The sequence below is a fragment of the Microtus oregoni genome, unplaced genomic scaffold, assembly GCF_018167655.1.
Source record: "Microtus oregoni isolate MIOR12 unplaced genomic scaffold, Mior012 000098F_ref0000018, whole genome shotgun sequence".
NCBI lineage: Eukaryota > Metazoa > Chordata > Mammalia > Rodentia > Cricetidae > Microtus > Microtus oregoni.
In genome coordinates, this window is record NW_024544711.1 from 738,479 (window position 1) to 762,425 (window position 23,947).

The 23,947-nt window shown below is 40.8% G+C and overlaps 1 protein-coding gene across 6 annotated transcripts in view; it reads right to left on the bottom strand.

Annotated features, from left to right (window-relative positions):
* Positions 1 to 24: 24 nt before the first annotated feature.
* The window catches only part of LOC121442974 (protein FAM13B-like), a 79,564-nt gene continuing 55,641 nt past the window's right edge, over positions 25 to 23,947 (bottom strand). For 4 of the 6 annotated variants that reach the window (XM_041644618.1, XM_041644617.1, XM_041644621.1 and 1 more), the window contains 10 exons: positions 22,219 to 22,429; positions 17,243 to 17,372; positions 16,637 to 16,718; positions 14,098 to 14,327; positions 9,147 to 9,230; positions 8,818 to 8,913; positions 6,101 to 6,184; positions 5,846 to 6,009; positions 4,278 to 4,379; positions 25 to 2,150 (listed from right to left, as the gene is read on the bottom strand). In XM_041644618.1, the coding sequence (XP_041500552.1) occupies positions 2,027 to 2,150; positions 4,278 to 4,379; positions 5,846 to 6,009; positions 6,101 to 6,184; positions 8,818 to 8,913; positions 9,147 to 9,230; positions 14,098 to 14,327; positions 16,637 to 16,718; positions 17,243 to 17,372; positions 22,219 to 22,429 (1,307 nt within the window). In that variant the 3' untranslated portion in view covers positions 25 to 2,026. The remainder of the gene's footprint in view (positions 2,151 to 4,277; positions 4,380 to 5,845; positions 6,010 to 6,100; positions 6,185 to 8,817; positions 8,914 to 9,146; positions 9,231 to 14,097; positions 14,328 to 16,636; positions 16,719 to 17,242; positions 17,373 to 22,218; positions 22,430 to 23,947) is intronic. The other 2 variants (XM_041644619.1, XM_041644620.1) reach the window with 2 other exon arrangements.

The following is a 23,947-nucleotide window of genomic DNA, read 5'->3' on the forward strand; positions in this document are numbered from 1 at the left end:
TCATACATTTACAATGACTTGGAACATTAAAGTCCTTTTATTACAAAAGTCTGTACAATGAAGTGCCAAACAAACACAGCAATGTTAATATACTGGTGAACATATATATATCTATATAATATTTCTATATAGATATAATTTTTATTTGTACCAAAGTAAAACTCTCACAGGTGCCTAGCTCTACCACCACTGCTAAGCCGTGAGTCACGACAGCACGGCTAGAGTGCCGTCTCCTCACCACTCAGCCCAACTCCCACTAATGACCAAACCATGATGCAGCGGAACTCAGTGAAACCAGTCAGGCTACAGACTTATAAAAATATTGTACTCAAATAGATTTAGCATTATAGAGAAGGAATATATTATTTAACATTTAAATAGTGCACATGGACATTTTTGCATGTGGTATACAAAATAAAACATTCATAAAAATATACAGTGCACATAAAATTACATGTAGCAATCCTATCTGGAGACCTAAAGAAACTAAAAAGTACACCACATGATGGGCTCAAATCAAATGACACATTTTTTGGCATTCTTAATTACTTTCCTAAAATTACATTATCAATGACCTAGCAATATCAAAAGGAACCACACAAACAAGGCTGGATTTAGTGCTTTTTAAAAATCTTCCAACTACACACTCACTACCGCTGGACGTTTCCCTCTCCTCCGAAAAAGGCATTGCGCACACGAGTGAGATGGGAAGAACTAGAGACACTATTTATAAGCGAGCTACCTCATGTTCTTACTGGGTAATAGTGCCAGAAGTTCGAGGTTCATGCTTTCCTCACCTTATTAAAGATGTTGTGAAATTCCATTTGTATGAAACAAACTATTAATATTAAGAAAATCATGCATGAGTCATTACATGCAAAGCATGGGCAAAGTGAAACATTTATCAATTCAAAAGAGCACCAGGGGCGGGGGATGGGAGGTATGAGCCACTCAGATAAAGCCTGACCCACGTCTGTTTTATTAACACAAGTTACTATTCCATAAAAATGATTAGCAGAGTACCTGAAGAAAAGCCATGCAAAGCCAAAGGAAAAGAGATGCTGAGAGTCTGTGACAAGGGGCATACCACCACACATCCTGTGAGCGGCCGGGTGGGAGGGGTCACTTTAGAATGGACATGTACAGCTGCAGTGGTATAGCCCTTGTAAAGAACACATTTACTTAGGTGGAATCACTCTTGTGCCAACTGAGGCCCACGTGATCAAATACACAAACCTGAGCACCATCCAAGTCCCTCCATACTGGCACGGCTATTTTCTCACATTATCTGGAGATGGGTGGGGGACAGCGCAGGATCTGATCCAGACAAGTCACATCATTGCTGGTAGATAGTAACTGAAGTCCTGTAGGCAGCATGTGATGTGGTTCAGCTCTGAGGGATGTGTGCAATGTTTCAAATGACTAGGCAAGGCTGCTCTGTGGTCCACCCACGTTCTCTTCGCTCGGGTGAGACCACGGATTTGCAAACTCTGGCTAAGTACCTATCTGAGCAGGTGTCACTCTGGAATTACACAGGAAGGTGTTCCACACTAGGATTTCAAAATTCAGTTTGGTTTTCTAGGAAAAACAGAATACAGTTGCATATGTCTCATTTATAGGCTTTTCTTTTAAATTTTCAGTCACTCTGTAAGAAAAAGGCAACCGAAGAATTCAGTGTGAAGATTTTCCTCCCAATTTTCTTCAGTAATGAAAAAGAAAAAACAAAATAGTAAGCAAGAAAAGCTTTGTATTTCCAAAGTTCTTGAAGTGAAAAGAATAAAATCTTGTCTTTTGCTAACAGCTGTATCTATAGTAAACAGTGAGGAATCTGCATATCTGCTAAGTGTGGAGAGTCTGCGGAAATGTGGAGAGCAGCCTTCCTTTCCCTACTGAACCACAGACAAGTACACAGGGGATGGGTTCTCTGAGTGCCTGACAGAGTGAACTCAAGTGCGAGCCAAGTACACATGATGAACCTTCAAAGAACACAACTGACTTTATGATGCCAATTTTCAGGGAACATATTTTATATGGATTTTGAAGAGTCTTGTTTGCTGATAAGAACTTCCAGAAGTCTAAGTTTGGCTTTAATTTTCTTGTACTCTTTATATTCCTCAAGCACTGGTACGCGATCCTCTTTCTGGGCATTCCTAGGGAAGATAAAATCTGACTTAAAAGTTGTCCTAGTATGGAGCGTAATATTACAAATTAAGGGTAAAATAAAAGCTGGTACTGGGACTATAGGCATGTGCCACCGCTACCCAGCTACCGTGAATCATTCTACATATTTAGTTAACCACTCCACTAATGGGTGCTTCAGCATCCATCACCTCAAGTATAATTTGTTTTCTTTCAATATAAAGGAACTGCATGGAAAATGCCTTTATAGCTCTTAGATTTTCTTACACATGTTTTTGTGTATACATATGTTGTACACATGTGTGTACATGAGCCAGAGCTGTCTTACCCACCTTGTTTTTTTCCTATTGCCTAAAGCTAACTTGCTGGTGGTTGTTTTTAATCTTTACTCTTGGGGGGGAGGGGAATCTGTCACCCAGCTTCCAAATAAATTGCACACAAGGTCTTATTACTTATAAATGCTTGGCCTTAGCTTGTCTTAAATTATCCCATCTATCTTTTGCCTCTAAGCTTTTACCTTTCTCTATTTCTGCCTATCTTTCTTCTGAGGCTTGTTGCCCTCCTCCTTTTCTCATTCCTTCTTCCTCTTCCAGATTTCTCCTCTTATTTATTCTCTCTGCCTGCCAACCCTGCCTACCCTTTCTCCTGCCTTGCTATTGGCCATTCAACTCTGTATTAGACCAATCAGGTGTTTTAGACAGGCAAAGTAGCACAGCTTCACAGAGTTAAACAAATGCCACATAAAAGAATGCAGCACACCTTCGCATTATTAAACAAAGGTCCACAGCACGAGCTGGCTATCAAGCCCCAGTGATACAGCACTCAGATACCCACCTCAGGTCCACAGAGCAGGCTTCATGGCAGTGAAGTTCACTCCACTGACAGCCATTTCCCCAGTCCTCACATTTATAAATCAGACTTGATAACCCACACAGATGTGAAACTCTACAGTTGTCTCCTGGCTCGATCACTCTTCACTGTGCTTCCACAGCACAAGGTTATCTCACAGAGCCTAAAGCTTTCTAGTTGTTCAGTGAGCCCAGGGATCTTCCTGTCTACATGCCTCCCCAGTCCCCAACTCTGGGGATATAGGTCAGCTATGCAAAGCAGTTAAAGGCATATGGCATACTCTTCAGACCCACATACCTATGTATCTCCAGTGAGTAGCCGGGATAACCCAACAAGCAGTATACTGACAACTTGAGCTTGTTTCAGGATAAAAATTAAGAATCCAGACAGACAATGGTGTTTAATCCCAGCACTCAGGAAGCAGAGGCAGGCAGAGATCTCTGAGTTCCAGGCCAGCCTGGTCTATGTATCAAGTTCCAGACTAGTAATTGCTACATAATGAGATCATCTCAGAGACACAGGTGACTAATATATATCATATCATATCATATCGCTGGGAGCTGGAAATATTGCTCAGTGGTAGAATGCTTGCCTTATGGGTTTGAGCTCCAGCACTGCAAACCAACAAGAATGGCTTTAGACAAACCTTAAAATATTTGATATGCTTACTCCAATTATGACTTTTCCTTGACTTTAATAACAGCAGATTGAGAGCATAAAGGATTGTTATAAAATTGGCTGGGATGATGCACACCTTTTAATCCCAGGAGGCAGAAGCAGTGGAACTCTGAGTTTGAGACCAGTCTGGTCTACATAGTTTTGTGTGTGTGTGTGTGTGTGTGTGTGTGTGTGTGCGCGCGCGCGCGCACATACATATATATTTAATTATACAATATAAAAATAATATATATAATTTTCTTTTTGTGTCTTTGCAGTGCTGGGATTAAACCCCAGAGCTTTGCACATGCTAGGCAAATGCTCTTGCACCAAGCTATAGTCTAAGGGCTAAAACTTATATTTCAGGGCTAACATCCTATAAGCAATGTGTAATTCTTTTTCTTAGTGTGTGGGAACATGAGAGTGCATGTGTCATGTGGAGATAAAAAAAAGACCCTTTAGGAGATGATTCTTTGCTTCCCCTATGTAGGTCCTGGGGATCAAACTGGTAGCCAGCACTGGCTGCAGCAAGCATCAGTACTTGTGTTTTTAATCCCATGTATTCTACTATCTTAACATACATTTTGTGAGGAAAAGGAGAAAGATGTCAGCTTCTACAATGTTTAACAAACCTTCCATTTTGTTGATAAAATGCTTCTTCAAATTCCCGTAATGTTTTACGTAGTTTCTTTTTCTCAGCTCTGGCTTTCCAAAGCTGTTCCAGTAATTCAGGCCTAAAGTTAAAATAGAAGCAAAGCATTACTAAAGGATACAGTTTCTTTATTCTATTAACACTGGTTCTAGTCCTCCCTGCAGGCTTTCCGAAACATACCAATGTCTATACTCCACTACAAATTAAATCACAAAACTGTTCTAGGGCTGTGGAAAAAAACCCAGAGACCCGAAGCCCTCTCCTGGCCTTCGGGGGGCATCAGACACACACATGGTACAGAAACATACACACAGGCAAAGCACCTATACACATAAGTAAGCACCCATACACATAAGCACCGGTAAGTAAAAGTGAATGTGTGTTGAAGAAATGGCTCAGTAATTACTGCTCTTGCAGAGGACCTGAGTTTGGTTTTCAGCACCCATGTGTAGGCAGCTCAAAATAGCTTGTAACTCCACATCAAGGGGATCACAATGTATCCTTCTGACCTCCAGAGGCACTCAACATATATGTACAAATCCACACAAATATACACATTATTAAATGAAATTTTTTTAAAAAGTACAAAAAAAACCTAACAAGAGTCTTATTTAAAAAGGGGGATGGCTCTTAAAGAACAATATCCAAGTTTGTCTTCTGACTTACAAGTGCACATGAATACACATACACACACACACCTTCCTAATTTTAAGGTGAATTAAGGGTTGAGAACCACTGTCATAAATCCACCTAAAGATAAGCAGGCCAATAAAAAATTCTCATTGGTTCCTATAACTGTTATAAGTTGAGTACATTTTTAAATTGAAATATTTCATAAAGAAATAGGAACAATAGGCTAGGGAGATGGACTCAACAAAGCAGGCTTGATGTATAAGCCTGATGCGTGAGCTTACATCTTTGAACCCCATGTAAAAAGCCAAACAAGGTGCCACATATCTCTAATTCCAGCACTCTTATGGCAATGCAATGTGGACACACAGCACAAAACAGCAAGAGAAATCACGACACAAAGCAGGGGTGAGAACCAACACTTAAGGCTGTCTTTTGACCTCCAGACCCACGTAGTGGGCAAAGGGTACTCTCTCACACAATTTAGAACAGAAGGTAAAATGAGGTCTGGGGATACAGTGTGTCTTCCATACACAAGGCCCTGGGTTCCATCCATGGCAGCACCAGCAGCAGCCCCCACACACATAAAATGGAAGGCAATAGGAACTACAATCTGTATTGTAAATCACACTTATAAAAGTTTCTCACAAGCCGGGCGATGGTGGCGCACGCCTTTAATCCCAGCACTCGGGAGGCAGAGGCAGGCGGATCTCTGTGAGTTCGAGACCAGCCTGATCTACAGAGCTAGTTCCAGGACAGGCTCCAAAGCCACAGAGAAATCCTGTCTCGAAAAACCAAAAAACAAACAAACAAACAAACAAAAAAAGCCAAAAAGTTTCTCACAAAGCAATTTCTAATGATCTCTTAATATTACTATCTTCTAAGCATTATTCTTGATATGGAAGTTTTATTACTTACATAGAAGCTGCCCGAGTACTCGATAGGCGGAGATCCCGAGCCAGTTTTTCTTGATTTTCTTCAGCATCAGACTCTGAATTTTCCAACGATGACTGTGTGTGTATGGTTGTTGTCAAGATGTCACTCAACTCAGAGGACAGACTGACACCATCTTCCTCTTCTTCCTAAAACAATGACCACGCAGAGCCACCTAGGTCATGACTTCCACTTTCCTGTTAGCAATGTAATTAAAAAATGACTTTTCTACACAATTACCTTGATTTCTTCAAAAAAATGTGCTGTTTCTCCTTCTATGATTGGCTGTAACATCTGACCACGGCGCTTTGTGGAGGGAGATCCCTGTAAAATCAGCAACACCAGTTCCACAGTTCAGACTGAAAGGTGAATGCTGCTTCACACATGGTACATTAACAGACTCACTCAGACCCAAGCAGCCCCCCAGAAAACAAGCAAACAAAACTCAAAACAGGAAAACAAAAACAAAAAAAAAAATTAGTAAGATTAAAATACTAAAGTAAAACAAAAGTACTCAAAAACATGAAGTGTGTTTTCTGCTGGCCAACTACTTTTTGTTTTTTTGTTGCTTTTTATTTTCTTTTTCTTTTTTTTGAAAAAGCAAGAACATGAAGTTGGGGGTTAGGAGGATGGAGAGGATCTGGGAGGTTAGGGGAATGAACAATCAAAATATAGTCTGAAAATTTTTTCAATAAAATTGAAAAATAAAAGCTGGGCAGTAGTGGTGCACGCCTTTAATTCCAGCACCAGGGAAGCAGAGGCAGGCAGATCTCTGTGAGTTCGAAGCCAGCCTGGTCTACAAGAGTAAGTTCCAGGACAGGTTCCAAAGCAACATAGAGAAACCCTGTCTCAAAAAAAAAAAGAAAAGAAAAAGAAAAAAAGAAAGAAAAAAATATATAAACTATTTTCAAAATCTTAGAGCAATCTTTAAAATGTTAAAAAATTCTTTACTAGACTCGCTTTTCTTACACTTTACTTTCATGATATAGTAAGGGTATTAACTGATAGTTCAGAAAAGCCCGGCAGAGCCGGGTGATGGTGGCGCACGCATTTAATCCCAGCACTCGGGAGGCAGAGGCAGGCGGATCTTTGTGAGTTCGAGACCAGCCTGGTCTACAGAGCGAGTTCCAGGACAGGCTCCAAAGCCACAGAGAAACCCTGTCTCGAAAAACCAAAAAAAAAAAAAAAAAAAAGAAAAGAAAAGAAAAGAAAAGCCCGGCAGATTCCCAAGCACACAGTGTAATGTACAACCCTTTGTCTGAGACAGAGTTTCACTAGGTAGCACAGACCGAATATGTGGATTATGAGATCTCCTGCCTCAGCCCTTTCATATGCTATCATTATAGGCATGTGCCACCACACCCAGCTCAAGCATCTTTATTTTGGAGTCTTGGGACCTCATCGGATTCTTCTTTAGAAGCAAAACTAAACTAAATCAAATCCTAAGATATTATTCATCCTAGCATGCAAGATAATCATTAGCCCACTAACAACATGCCAGCATTCCACTTTTAAGATTGCTCTTCAAACTGATGAGGGAGGGGGACTTGTTAAGGGGGAGGGGGAGGGAAATGGGAGGTGGTGGCGGGGAGGAGGCAGAAATCTTTAATAAATAAATAAATTTTTAAAAAAAAGAACATTTTAAGACTGGGTCATGCCAAGTTGCTCTAGCTAGCATCAAATTTGCAATTCTCCAAGAATAGTCCTGACTTGTATCTAAGTATTATAAATTTCATTTTTAGTGTTGGCAGGTTCAATGTCCCAACTACTTAGATGGCTGAGGCCAAAAGATCACATACATACGATCACAACTCAAAATAACCTTAGACAGTACAGCAAGACCCCATTTTAAATGAGCTATTTTCTGTTTGTTTGAGTGCATACCAATACAGATAAAGTATAAGTACAGATGTAAAATATCTTATTCCACTAATTTTGTGTGTGGTTATGTGGTTGTGTGTGAGAGGTGTGGATGTGCCGCAGCATGTGTGTGCAGAGCAGGTCAGATGGCAAGCACCTTTACCTGCTCAACTATCTCTCTGGCCCTGTGAAATTAGCATTGTTTAATTTGATTAATTTAGTTTTGTTTTTTGAGACAGGGTCTGTCTCTGTGTAGCCTTCGCTGTCCTGGAACTCCCTATGTAGACCAGGCTGGCCTTGAACTCAGAGACTACCTGCCTCTAGTGCTAGGATTAAAAGCGGGTGCCAGATACCTGGTAGTTGGCATTATCTTGATAGGTTCTTTCTTTAAAACCCATTTATAGGATCAGCAAGATGGTTCAGTCTCACTGCCAAGCTTAAAAACCTTGAATATGAACCCTGGAAACCTGAATAGCAGGAGAGAACTGATCCCCTAAATCTGTACTCTTAGCATGGTACACATTTACATAAATCAACGTGTAAAACCCGTTTCTATTGTAATGCAGCTAGAGGTACACCTTCATGGTGGTCAGTACAAAAGTATCCATAGACAAGAACTGAAGCAGAGGCTAGGTGAGGTGCACAACATACAAGCACTACTTCTGCCATTTATGTAGGTAAATTTGCATACAAGCACCACCTGGATCTCAGTGTCATCATACTCTAACCCGTGTGTTGTCTGTCAGGATTTAATACCACACGCCTGTAAGTGCTGACTAAGGTGCCGAGAAAATAGTCATAGGCATTTCCTATTCTTTTAAAATTCATTATCTCAACAACTTTTCAGCCTTGGCTATGTATGTCTCAAAAATATTAAGAAAATTTGTTTCATCTCCTTCTTTTCTTAAATATATTTTGTCAAAATGAAGAAATACTCGTGCTAGGCATGGCAATGCATACCTATGACATAATGCAACTTAAAGAGTCCCGCTTGACTGGACTAGTTTGACTGGACTAGTGAGTTCCAAGCCAGTTTTGGCTACAAAGTGAGATTCTGTCTTTAAAAACAAAACCAAACATGTGTTTAATTTACTTACAAGGACAGGAGTAATGCTAGCTCTTGTCAGCATCTGTTTTACAAGCCTGTATCTATCATAGAGAGGCTTAACAATGTGCCTTTCTTCCCTGGTAACCTGAAGCCAAAAAAAAAAAAAAAGTGAAGCAAAGTAACCTTACTATTAGAAATCTAGACACCAAAAACAAATAATATGATCCCCTCACCCCAAATTTAATTTTTAAGTTAGTAGGTGATCTCCCAACTCTAGGGAATAGTGCTGGATAAAAGCACTGAAGAGTGCAGACACCAACATGGTCTATACTGCTTAAAGAGAGAGAAAGCAAATGGTCTTAGCGGGGGAGGAATTACCGGCCTTCCGTGTTGACTTTCATAGTAAAGCAGGCTTTTCTGCAGAGACGTTTTCTCTTCTATCAAATGATCTTTTGTCATTTTCTAGAATGGGAAAGTACTGGTGTCATTATCTCCTCATTCCCACAGTGCGGACGGCGAAACAGACCTGGCTAAGGCCGTCTTTGATTATGGACGTGCAGCTCTACGTTTCAGTTTCCCATACAATTCAAACTTCGTACTAAGTCAATCAATACATTTTTGTGGCTTAATTTATATGTTGTATAAATTAATAATGCCAGTTTGGGTACCTTAGCCACCTTGTGTTTAATACCCCAATCTATAAATCAGTGATACTCCATTCTTCCTCCAAGGTCCAAATTCATTCATGTAAAAGCACTTGTAACGGTGCCTTTCTAGCACATAGGAAACTTTCATACTGCTTGACACTTTATAATGTTTCAAAGGTTTTTGTCAAAACAACCATAAATATGGACAGAGAGCTGGCTCAGCATGTTTAAAAGCACTTGACCCACAAGCCTGAGGACCTCAGGTCAATCCAAAGTCAACTGCAGAGCACATGGCAGAAGGAGACAACTCATGACGCTGTCCTTAAGACTTCCCTGTGAGCCGGGTGATGGTGGCGCACGCCTTTAATCCCAGCACTCGGGAGGCAGAGGCAGGCGGATCTCTGTGAGTTCGAGACCAGCCTGGTCTACAGAGCTAGTTCCAGGACAGGCTCCAAAGCCACAGAGAAACCCTGTCTCGAAAAACCAAAAAAAAAAAAAAAAAAAAAAAGACTTCCCTGTGAATGCTGTGGCATGCACACCTGCGCCTGCTCACACACTCACTCGCTCACACACACACTTTAAAAAAAAGACTAGTGACTACAGGCAAGGCATCGTGGTCAGAGGCCTATAATCCCAGCATTCTAGAGGCAGAAGCAGGAGAATCAGGAATTTAAGGTCAATGTGGCCTACACAATGAGAGAGAGCCTTTCCCAAAAAACAAGGACTGCTGATGGAACTCAGTGGCACATGTGCCCAGCTTGTGCAAGGGTCCCTGGATTCAATAGGCACAAAAAACAGATGGATGGATGGATGGATGGATGGATGAGACACCAAAGAAAAAGACTAGTGAAGGCAGACACCTCGGGTCTCTACTAAGGAAACCCCTTAGGAATATAGTGTAAAGATCCTATTTGTTGCGGGAGGCCCTTCCGCTCCTCCAGCCTATAGCCGCTGAGATACCAGCCCACTGGGGCGTGGTCTCGCTCCCTTTAAAAAAGCGGCCACTTCCCTCTCCTCTCTCTCTTCACTTCCTGCTCCACCGGCGACTAGACTCCTTTCCTGGTTGTGCAGAGGGCTGTTGTCTGGGACGGTGATCTGTAAGTTTTTTCCCCTTTAAATAAATACCACCCTATTAATCATAATTCCAAACTGGTGTGGCATTGTTTATGACTTACACCTTCACCTGGCGCCCAACGTTAGGACCTCTCCTTCCCCTGTTCGGCTGCTGGCCGGGAGTTCGGCTTGGCGCGAGCCCTCCCTTCCTCAGCCGCCGCCTGTGCCTTGCAGCGGCCTTGTGGCCTGTGTCTTGTGCGTGCAGCCAGCAGTTTAATATAAATCATCACGCACTGGCTTTTCTTGCTGCAGTTCTTTATATTTTTCTTTTAGACACATCAGATTGACTTCCAGTCCCCACGCACCCTATCGTCTGCCTCCCCACGTGGATTTAAACTCCACAGGCCCACGTAGTCTCTGCCCGCGTGGTTTGCTCTTTTCTGAGTCGTTTTTAAATCTCCCTTGCAAGCACAGCTCTTAAGTGGCGTGAACCAGAGCACGCGGTTGCCGGTTGCCGAAAGCTGCAACCACTCAGGGTGACTCTGTCACGTGGAGGCATACACGGCTTCTGGGTTACTCTTCTCTACCCCTGGATTCTGGGTTTATGGTTCAGTGTACGGAATTGATTTAATTACATTTACTTTGTTGAGCAACTTGCATTTCCCAGTTTTTAACAAATACTAGGTGGACTCTGAAACGACCCTGTTTTTGTCGCGACTTGGCAACAGCGCCACCTGCTGGATAATAGGTAATATGGCAGTTTTCATTTCCAACACAAATTTTACTGTTCTGGTTACCAATACAATGGGTTATATCATGCAAGGTTTATATGACTATGGGGATAACTTAATTTACTGGTTACTAGGTTTCGGTATTCTTTTGCATATTCTATCATTTAGGAAGATCATGGCACTCCTAAGAACCATACAATCTTTACTAGAAACTCATGCAGGTTAGGAGATTCAGGATTCAAAAGAGACAATAATAAAAAGACTTGAAATAACACCGGATCTAATAGTTCATTTAAACAAAACCTTAGATGGTGATAAAGATTTGAATAGTCCAAGAAAACTGACAGCTGAAGCAGAAAAGGAACTGACAATGATTGAGGAAAAATTACAGGAGGCACATGTGGATAGGGTGAATCCAAATCTTAGCTGCATCCTAGTCATATTGCCTTCCAGAATTTCTCCTACAGGGATTCTAATGCAGAGGGAAGATATTATTTTAGAGTGGATATGTATACCTAATAAACCAAGTAAAAAATTAAAAACTTATGTGGAAAAAGTCTCTGAATTAATTATAAAAGGTAAGCTGAGACTTCGTCAACTAGCAGGTATAGACCCAGCAGAAGTTATGGGAAGACAATGAACCGTGGCAAAGAGCTTGTGCTAATTTTTTGGGAGAAATTAATAGCAACTATCCCAAAAGTTGTAGACTTAACCTTCGAAAATGGGGGAGAGTCTTCTGTTTTGTGTTAATTTCATTGGTTAAATAAAGAGACTGCCCTGGCCCTTTAATAGGACAGAAAATTAGGTAGGCGGAGTAAACAGAACAGAATGCTGGGAGAAAGAAGCTGAATCAGAGAGTCGCCATGATTCTCCCACTCCAGACAGACGCAGGGTAAGATCTTCCCTGGTAAGCCACCTCGTGGGCTACACAGATTATTAGAAATGGGTTAGATCAATATGTAAGAGCTAGCCAATAAGAGGCTGGAACTAATGGGCCAATCAGTGTTTAAATGAATACAGTTTCCGTGTAATTATTTCGGGTAAAGCTAGCCGTGTGGGCGGCCGGGTGCCGGGGGTGCAGCCCCGCCGCCCTCCTTATTACAACACCTATTGAAAGCTCAAAAATGTCCAATTGAAACCTTTGACCTCTATCCTATGACTTCATGTTTCCCTCTATATTGGCTGACATGTTCTTTGCAGTGTAATCCCACCGTCTTTTTTTTTTTTTTAATTTATTTATTTATTATGTATACAATATTCTGTGTGCATGTCTGCAGGCCAGAAGAGGGCACCAGACCTCTTTACAGATGGTTGTGAGCCACCATGTGGATGCCGGGAATTGAACTCAGGACCTTTGAAAGAGCAGGCAATGCTCTTAACCACTGAGCCATCTCTCCAGCCCTCCCACCGTCTTTTAATATTCTGAAGGGCACAGCAGGCAGAACTCCCCACGTGTTTGTATACAAATTTTCCTTTTATTCCACAGACTCATCCATTATCTCAATGAACCAATGTTCCACAAGATACCCTTCAACTAGACCAAATAAATTCTACAGCAAACAGTTCTCAGCCTCTTACCAGAGGAAGTTACAAATCACAATCACTAGACAGTCACCCCACAACAAATCACACTGTGGACTCTCCTCATGCAGTAGGCACAGCTGAGTATAGACCCTATAAAAACTGTCACTCCATTTCTAAGTTTGAACTTTTAAATCTAGGATAGTAAATCTGAACCAAGCTAATGTGACCAAACCACTTGCAGCAGGAGGAGACTGCTGTTCTAACAAAAAAAAAAAAAAAAAAAGAAAGAAAGAAAGAAAGAAAAAGCTGAAGGAGGGGGTAAAAATGACTAATTTAGCCCTGGAACAGGGAAACAAAGACTCATATATTTCCATCATCGGAGAGGTGTATTCTGTTGTCGGTGTGTCTGGGTCCCCTGAGACTATCTCCCCAGCAATCTCACCTCACATATGACTTGGACTGTCTCACAGAGGACTCTGTGGTAATGGGGCCTGCTCACCGGTGCAATGAAATCTTGTCTTAGGGAGTGGGGCAGACAGAGTCCTAACCGGATGGCTGCCTTTGGCTTCCATGCACATGGAGAAGCATGGATCCACACATACCTATACCATACATAACAGTAATCATTCCTAAAAAATGTTAATTCATGTAATCCTGCTAACAATGAGATCATCTAGGTTTTTGTTGCCAGTTGTTTGTTTTGTTTTTTGTTTTTTAAACAGAGTGTCACGTGGTCCTGGCTGGGCTCAAGCTCACTATGTAGCTTGAACTCCTGATCCCCCTGCCTCCAATTCTCTAGTACTTGGATTACAGATATGTACCACCATGCCAGGCTTTTGAGTGGTATCTTTTCTTTTTATCTTTTTTGTTTTTGGTTTCTCTGTATAGACCTGTAGCTGTCCTGGAACTCACTCTGCAGACCAGGCTGGTCTTAAATTTAGAGATTCATCTGCCTCTGCCTTCCAAGGGCTAGAATTAAAGATGTGTCCCACCACCACCTGGCAAGATATCTTTTTAAATGGCTAATATCACATTTATATTTTTCATAGGAATGTTGAAGAAAAAAAAAACAACAAGTGGCAGAACCCACATAGTGTATGCCAGCGACCAACAGGCTAATAGCAAAAACTCAGTATATACAGCTACCACTCAGACTCAGCCATTTTATACTCTACACATCAGTATCTTGCCAACAATCTGCAACATGCATTAATACATAGTACTCCAGGTTTTAAAAGCATATTTTGAAGTGGCAGGTCTGAAGAACAGAAAAGTCAGGCTGCACATTCTCTACCCGGCTATGCTAGTTATTTTGTTTCAGGAACTCTTAAAGGTTACCCCCGCCCCGGCAGAGACCACACAGTTCAGCATTACCTTGATATCCTCAGGAAGGTGACGCTCAGCACGGTTTTCCTTCAATCGTTTTGTGATAAGTTCAAGAGTAGCTTCCTTAGACGGCTTCTTCTCTTTCTGAATGACTCTGGGCTCACCTTCATTCTCCTCATCTTCATGGTCTAGAGAAGAGCCAAAACTTTTTGGAAGAGTGTTACTCCGAGGACGTGTCTGAGGTACAAATTCTCCATCAGAGTTTTTGTGTTTTGCATCTAAATTTCAGAAATAAGATGATTAATAATCAGTAACATACATTTCAAAGCCACACATTTAGCATGCAGTATACACATGGCAAGAGAACTATCCTACTTGTCCCTTTAAATAATATTTACAAGCAGCCTACTGCAAAGCATAATACCTTTATAAGCACCAAAGAGAACTAAACAAAACACATTTTTATGGTGTACATACTATTTTTCAAGGAAGGAAAGACAATTCTATTAATAGTTTTAGTTATTTCAACTGCTAAGTGTTACGAAGAAGATAAAAGAGAGGACTGGAGAGATGGTTCAGTTGGGAACGTGTTTGCTGTGCAAGCCTGAAGACTTCAGTTCAGATCCCCAGCAGCAGAGGTGGGAGGCTCTCTGATGCTTGTGCCTAGCCAGGCTAACCATTCAGTGAACTCCAGCTTCAATGAGAGACCCTGTCTTAAATCTGAGCGTGGGCTGGGTTTAATTCCAGCACTAGGGAGGCAAAGGCAGGTGGATCTTTGTTCAAGGCCACCCTGGTCTACACAGTGAGTTCCAGGTCAGTCAGGGCTACACAGAGACACCCTGTCTCAAAGGAAAAAAAAAAGATGATTTTTTTTTTTTAAATTATTGAGAAAGGTGTTTGACATTGAACTCCAGACTGCACACAAGGAAAATAAAAGTGGGAGTCACAGTGCTAGAGAGACCGTCCTTTGTGGAGGAAGAACAACACGGGATTAACAAAGAAAAGAATGTCTCTAACTGGGCAGTGGTGGCACATGCCTTTAATCCCAGCATTCGGGAGGCTAGCCCGGTCTACAGAGCTCTGGACAGTAAGGGCTACACAGAGAAAATTTGTCTGGAAAAACAAAACAAACAAAAACAAAGAAGGCCTCTCTGAATGGTGTCATTCTGGTTGAACATTCCACATTCAACTATACCCAGCACAGAAGACTTAGGGAAAAAGCATTTGTGCCCAATTGAGGCAATAGCCTGGTCAAAAGCCCTAAATTCTTCTAAGATTGAGAACAGAAAATGAGACATTAACAAGATAAAAATCTACAAAGGGCAGTGTGTGCAAGTTCTTAAGAGCTATGGTATAGAGTTTGGACTTAGAAAGGGAAACCCGGTGGGAGAATATAACAAAAAAGTAATGATATTTTTTAAAAGATACTTCTGGTGGTGTGCAAAGGAGGAACTACAGGACAGTAAGAGTGGAAGAGAATTGGAACATTAGGCTGTTTAGTCAATTTAATGTAATAATTAATGGCTGGAAAGTGGTTTAAATAATAAGGAAATGTTTACTAGAACTATAGAGGAAGATAATCCTTTTTAAAAAGGGTTCAAAAAATGATCTTAACCACAAGACTAAAGTCTACAACGGTAGGAACAGTGTCTTAAATCTTAGATATTAAAAATTTCACTAAGTTCAAATGAATCAAACCAATGATCCACATTGTAAGCCCCTTTTCACACAAGTAACGTTTAAAGTAGTGGCAATTATTAAAGCATACTCAGTAAACACAGAATAAATAAAATTTAACTATATTAACACTATACTAAAATATCTGGCATAACTTATGACTTAGGAAAAATTTACAACTTAGCAGTTAATTTTTATAGTTTCAAAAATTGACTAAGCCTAGGAACTAGAGACAGACCGCAGGACCATACACAGTAGGCAAGGAGACCAGCACTGAGCAATGCTCCCAGCTCCTAGTTACCTTAGCTTAGATAAAACTTTACTTCCCACACACACACACAGTACACAAGGACTCCAGCACTGAGCAATGCTCCCAGCTCCTAGTTACATTAGCTTAGATAAAACTTTACTTCCCACCCACACACAAAGATCTTAATGAAGTACCTACCAAAACCCAAAGCAACTTGACATTTACAACATATTTCAGATAAACTGTATAGGATCAATGCACCTATGAATGGAATGTAGGGATCTTTCAAAAGAGTAATAATACTCGCACAAGACAAGAGATTAGGAAGAACACAGCACAAAGATTCCCATTTCTTACTACTGACCTTAAAAATAAAAGGAAATCTATTTTTTTCCCCAAAAAGCTCCAAAATAGATTATTTTTTATTTTGTTTTGTTTTTCAAGATAGGGTTTCTCTGTGTAGCTCAGGCTGTCATGGAGCTTGCTCTATAGACCAGGCTGGCCTTGAACTCAAAGATCTGCCTGCCTCTGCCTCCTAAGTGCTGGTATTAAAGGCGTACACCAGTTCCAAGATTTAAAATTATCAAAAATTATAACGACTTCTTGTATAGAATTATGCTTTTAAAAGATGCAGATTTTCCACAAGACGCACACTTATACCTTTAATCTGCTTCCGTAGCTTTGTAAGCTCTGTCATCCATTTCAGTACCTTCGGATTGGCTGCGATGTCACTGTAGGAGGGCTACAAAGTTATGGAGAAGGATCACTGACATTTGTAATACACAACAGTTACATTAATTCACTCCCCATAGTATTTTATGGTTTCTATATCATAAATTTCATTCAATTCTCACTTTAATCTGTTATTGAGCTTTTCATGGTCAGACAACTGGAAGAAGCCTGGTTTGAAGGTAGTATTTCATTTCTAGGCATTAGACTTCTGACATACAGGTTCTAACCATTAGAAGTACACAATTTCTTCATTTCCTCCCTCCCCTTTTGTTACTTGTGGTTTATCTCAGAGCAGAACTTTGATCTGTTAATGTAAAGAATTGAGTTTAAAAATTCTAAAACGTTGAAAACAAGAACACTGTCCCAGCAATCCAGACCTGAGGACCGGATGGCTCACAGGGGTCTAGGACCACTATTACTTCTCTAGGATCTCGGGTGTGTTCTGAGCACAGAGCTGGAGCACCTGCTCCAAGACCCTCCTCTCTTGGCTATAGTATAAATTTAAACTTGTTACAGGCCACATGACAAACTTACCTTGCTATTTCTTTCCCTTTCAAATTGCTCCTCAAATTGTCTGATTTTTTTCTGAAGTTTCTTGACCAACTGATATGGTGTTCTGTCTTCTCTCTTTTCATCTTTTGAACTAAAGGATGACCTTCGAATTCTGAATTAAAACAACAGGTCAACATGGTGTGTTAAATTTTCAAGTGTAATTTTGTTATAATTTTTATGTAATTTTCAATAATTAATAGCATTACTTATTGTCCTGATGTGTTGCTATTACTAGTAAGGACATCTTAAAAGTGAAGGAAGGACCAGCGCCAAGACTCAGCAGTTTTCCCTCCGATCTTCATATAAACACTGTGGCATGAGCATGTAATACAATAATAATGAAAATAGTAATTTTAAGTGAAATTAAACTTCTAATACTAAAGGAGGTCAATAAACAAATTAGCTACCACATTTGGTAACAAAACGCATCTCAAGAGATGAATTAGCAGGTAAGAGCACTGGCTACTCTTCCAAGAGATCCCAGGTTCAGTTCCTAGCACCTTCTCAGTAGCTTATCATCGTCTGTAATTCCAATCTTGGGGGACCTGACACTTCTGGCCTCTGTAGGCACTGCACTCACACACACAAACCCACACGCAGAAAAACATATATACACATAATTAAAATTGGGGTGGGGAATGTATTTAAATGACCAAGATTTCTTATTGATTCCCTGATGGTCAGTTTAGGCAACTTGACCCAGCCTGTCAGAAGGCTGCCTAAACTGACCATCAGGGAATTATAATAGTAATGACATCAACAATAATAATAAACAATACTGGGAACCCTGTCAAAAAATTTGTATTGTTTATTATTATTGCTGATGTTGTCATTACTATTATTTTATATGTATGGTCTTTGCCTGTATTTTGTTATGCCTATATATCACTGTGTGTTCAGTGTTCTTGGAAGCCAGAAGAGAGCATCAAATCTCCAGGAACTGGAGTTACAGATGGTTGTGAACCACCATGTGGGTGTAGAGAACTGAGCCTGGGTCCTCTGCAAGAGCAGCCAGTACTCAACCACTGAACCATGTCCCAACCCCAAAGAGTTGTAGTTAAGAATGCTGGTTGGAAGGAAGGAAGTGGTGTTGCATACACTTTCCTCACAGAGTTTAAAACCTGTGTTAACATTCAATGCTGAGAATAAAAACTCTCCAAAAAAGGACTCATGGGGATAGGAAGCCACACAATCCATGCAGCTCCTAGTAAAGCCTCCAAATCCTATCTTGCATTTTTTTTTCTATCTTGCATTTCTGAACTTCAGCAGTGCTAACAGTTCACTCTCTCATTCCAGACAGCTCTCTCTTCTCCCCCCCCCACTCTCTTTCAAGCACCCAGGAGGCAGAGGCAGGCAGATTTCTGAGTTCAAGGCCAGCCTAGTCTACAAAGCAAGTTCTAGGACAGCCAAGGCTGTTACACAGAGAAACCCTGTCTCAAAAAAATTATTTTTAATTATGTGTTTATGTCTGTCTGTATGTGAGCACACCGGTGCATGTCAGACAAAGGCGACAGATCCTCCTGAAGCTTGAGTAACAGGTAAGTTGCCTGGCATGGGTGCTGGAATCCAGCTTTGGTCCTTTAGCAGAGCAGTACATGCGCTCTAGCCCCTACACAAAGGCTCTTTAAAAGCAAACGAAAAAAAGGGCCCTGTTGTGCTTCAATGCGATCATTTCCTATTTAGCATCACTTATAATGATGTTTGCTTGTTGCATTTTTTTCTTACAGAAAATATTCGAAGCTGTATCCTACTATTAGAGCATCTGGAAGTATATGCTATGTTAGCTGCTTAAATTTTTATTTTAGTTTTGTGTATGGTGGGGAGGGGGTATGTACAAGAATTCAGGTGCCTTCAGCAGTCAGAGGGATGAGATCTTCCTGGACATGGGAGTTATGTGTGGTTGTGAGCCACCTGAGTATTAAAAATGAAACTTGGGTCCTCTGCAAGGGCAGTACGCTTCTAAGTTACTAAGTCATCTTTTCAGCCCAATATGGACAAGTGAGTGCAGTGCCCAGAGGCCACAAGAAGTCATCAGACCCTCTGAAGCTGGAGTTACCCATAGCTGTAAGCTGCATAGTGTGAGTGCTCTTAACACCTGATCCATCTCTCTAATCACCCCCACCTCAATGTTGGCTTTTAAAATGATGAAACAAAATACATGTAAATCAGAATATTAAGTCTTGGGATGTAGTTCAGTCAGTACAGTGCACATATATAGGAGTCTTGTGTTTGGTCCTTAACAATAGAAACCAGGCACAGTATGCATCTCGGTAGTCTGGAGCTACTTGGGCTAAACAAAACCCTGTTTATAAATAAACAAATAATAATCACAAACACAGTGATATGAAGGCATAACAAAAATAGGTTATAACTTCATAATTTATGAATTGTTTTTATTGACCAGAGTACTTGTCTGCAGTCATTCTAACTGAAAATATTTTCAAGCACTTATAAAACTTGAATTTTATTCTTAGAAAGTTAACCTAAAAGTATCTTGCCATACTGCTGGGCTATTGGGGCTGCTGCCTCAGCAGTTTTTCAATACGGCAGAAAAGGTTTACTTGCAGGCATCGCGTGTTTTTAGTGTCTGCCCCAGTTCTTTATATGACTAGACTGTAAAATGCTAATCAACCCAATTATAAAATGGGGCACTGAACTGAACAGAGAATTCTCAACAGAAGAAGTTCAAATGGCCAAAAGACACTTAAGGTCATGCTCAACTTCCTTAGCGATCAGGGAAATGCAAATCAAGACAACTTTAATTTACCATCTTACACCTGTCAGAATGGCTAAAATAAAAAACACCAATGATAGCCTTTGCTGGAGAGGTTGTGGAGAAAGGGGTACACTCATCCATTGCTGGTGGGAATGCAAACTTGTGCAACCACTTTGGAAAGCAGTGTGGCGGTTTCTCAGGAAATTCGGGATCAACCTACCCCTGGACCCAGCAATACCACTCTTGGGAATATACCCAAGAGATGCCCTATCATACAACAAAAGTATATGCTCAACTATGTTCATAGCAGCATTGTTTGTAATAGCCAGAACCTGGAAACAACCTAGATGCCCTTCAATGGAAGAATGGATGAAGAAAGTATGGGATATATACATATTAGAGTACTACTCAGCAGTAAAAAACAATGACTTCTTGAATTTTGCATGCAAATGTACGGAAATAGAAAACACTATCCTGAGTGAGGTAAGGCAGACCCAAAAAGAGGAACATGGGATGTACTCACTCATAATTGGTTTCTAGCCATAAATAAAGGACATTGAGCCTATAATTTGTGATCCTAGAGAAGCTAAATAAGAAGGTGAACCCAAAGAAAAACATATAGGCATCCTCCTGGATGTTAACCTTCATCAGGCGATGAAAGGAGACAGAGACAGAGACAGAGACCCACATTGGAGCACCGGACTGAAATCCCAAGGTCCAAATCAGGAGCAGAAAGAGAGAGAGCACGAGCAAGGAACTCAGGACCGCCATGAGGGGTGCACCCTCACACTGAGACAATAGGGATGTTCTATCGGGAACTCACTAAGGCCAGCTGGCCTGGGTCTGAAAAAGCCTGGGATAAAACCGGACTCGCTGAACATAGCAGACAATAAGGACTACTGAGAACTCAAGAACAATGGCACTGGGTTTTGATCCTACTGCACCTACTGGCTTTGTGGGAGCCTAGGCAGTTTGGACGCTCACCTAACTAGACCTGGAAGGAGGTGGGTGGTCCTTGGACTTCCCACAGGGCAGAGAACCCTGATTGCTCTTTGGGCTGATGAGGGAGGGGGACTTTATTGGAGGAGGGGAAGGGAAATGGGAGGCGGTGGCGGGGAGGAGGCAGAAATCTTTAATAAATAAATAAATTTAAAAAAAAAGTTGCCTAGAACGGCAAGATGATCAAAAGATAAAGGAGCTTGCTGTGCAGGACTAATGACCTGTGTTCGGTACCTGGAACCCACGTAAGGAGGAGGAGAGCAGACTGCCTACAAAGCTGTCCCCTTACTTCACATGCACGCTATGGCACGAGAGAGCCCCATCCCCAGCACATCACACACAGCCATGGGAACAATAATATATTTTAAACTTATCTGAATAAAAGTAATCAAAGTTTCAATTTTCAATAGCAAACTTAATTTGTCAAACATGAACGACAAGCAGCAACTCAAGGACACCTGCTAAGAAAGCCTGTTGTTCTTTCCTCTATTATTTCATGAAGTGCTGTGTTTGTGTTCTTAGCAAAATCTGGCTCTTGACCCTGTTCCAACTCCATAAACTGAAAAAGCATTATAGCTTCAATCTGGAAGACAGACATTGCTGTCTTGGAACTGATGAACCAATATTCCCTCTTATGTGAATTTTCCTTATGCTTCTGCCACAGCTTGAACATTTCTCAGATTATGCTGTTGTTTTGTTTTTGAACGAACTCTCTCTCTCCTCTCTCTCTCTCTCTCTCTCTCTCTCAAACACACACACACACACACACACACACACACACACACACACACACAGAAAGAGTACAGAGGAGGTCAGAGACTGACTAGGCAGCAGGTACCCTGGCCCACTCAGTGGCATTTCAGCTCCCTCTGGGAATAAGGTGCATTCTATGATGCTACAAGAGGATGCCAACACCACTATCTCCCTCCTACTTCCAGGACAGTTGAGGAACCCAATTAAAATTAAGTTTCAATTAGAATAATGGGAACTAGTCAGCTTCTCCCCTTCAGAGTCTTGCATTCCAATTATGAATAAATAAATGAATGAGGACTGAACCATGAAGAAGTGCCTACAGTCTAACAGTAAACCCCAAGTACCACATAAACCTCAATAAATTCAAAATGCAACAACTAGGGAATTACAAAACATGCTCCGGGAATAGGAACAGCAGCTTTAAACTACAGGCCTAGCAGTACCTGTGTACAGAATAAGAACTGCCTCGCAAATACGTGACATCACGTACCTAGTGAAGGAAAGGGCCTTGGACGAGAAATCCAGTGTTTCTGGATCATGGAGGAAACGCTGGCTTTGTCCAAAATCTAAACTACGATGTGATAACACTGGAGGGCAGTCCTCTCCCAGGGGATGGTGAGTCATCCTTGCAGCCTGTGGAGACAGCTGAGCTTCTCCAGACTCTGAGTCCTCCTGCCAAGACTTAAATGCAGGAAACGGCTCTGTGAAACAAAATACAAGGGCAGAATTAGGAGTGTCTTGAGTCTACAACATTATCTAGTGGGTTCATTTTATATATGTTTTGTTTATTAATATACACACATATATATCTATATACTGGAAAACATCAACGCAAGTGACACTACAGCATATTCATAATGCTTGCTGGGGTTTAGAAATATCCAAGCTTCATTCTTGATAGCCTCTCATTAAGAGATTCACCTTAAATGCCTGAACCCAGTAACAAACCAAGAAAACACACTATTAAGTTTCTTAAATTTAATTCTAAAGATGTTATTCAATATAATCCTAACTCAATAGTCTAAAGCTGTTACACAGAAAAACACTTTTTCAATACAAGTCTTAGAAACAGTGAACACTCAACATTCACTGGGTGTCTGAACTCTCTCATTATCAGATGGTATGTCTGGCTATGTTAAAATATGAAAGTTTTCCCCACACTACACAGAATTAAGAAATGGAAGTTAACACTGTAAAAATTCTAATATTTGGAGTGAGGAACCAACTTACCCTATTCACAATATGTAAAATAATATGAAAAAATGTTAGCAGTAGACATCAAAACAGTGATAATTACTTTCTGTTATGAGGTTCCTATAAACAGGATACACACACACACTTTAATCCCACAACAGTATTTAAGTGAGAATCAAACAGCAGTGGTCCTCCTTAAGCACATTTATTTCATCATCGCCATCCTGTATACTCTCCACTCAAGCCATGGTAATACAGCTTATGCCTCTGCTCACATACACCATCTACAAATAGATGCCCAATACAACACTAACTTTAAACATCCTGGAGTGTGGGAGAGGAAGGGCTTCTTAGCTATATATTAGACTTAGAACTAAAATTTTAAATCTTGATGATACTGCTATTGTAAAATGCAAAACCTAATGGAACAATGAATTAGCATATCAAAATTTTAAGTTGTCCTTTTGACAATAATTAAGACAACCACTTCAGCAATGTCGTTTAATGCTATGTAGCAGCCATTTAAAGCATTATCTTTTAACAGTTTTTAGAAAATGACTTAGCTTGCTTTTGAAACCTAGATCAGTTTGGTGACTAACCCTCAACAAACTCGCAATACAGTGATTTCAACCCTTGTACCTGTGTTCCAGCAAATGCACTAATAATGAACATTGAGAAATTACCACTAACAAAACTAACAAAAACATTTTTTTTTCTGAGCTTTTAACACAAGTTTTCCTAAGATTTGGGGACAGCAGGAGAAGGGCTAATGAAAAGACAGACAAAGTGACCCACAAAAAGGAAAAAAAACTAAACTATGGTGAACCATACTTACCCTCCCCATCTCTAAACTAAACTATGGTGAACCATACTTACCCTCCCCATCTCTAAACCAAACTATGGTGAACCATACTTACCCTCCCCATCTCTAAACTAAACTATGGTGAACCATACTTACCCTCCCCATCTCTCTGCAGATGCATTGTTTTGAAATCAATGAGGGGGAAAGTGATAAGGCATGATGC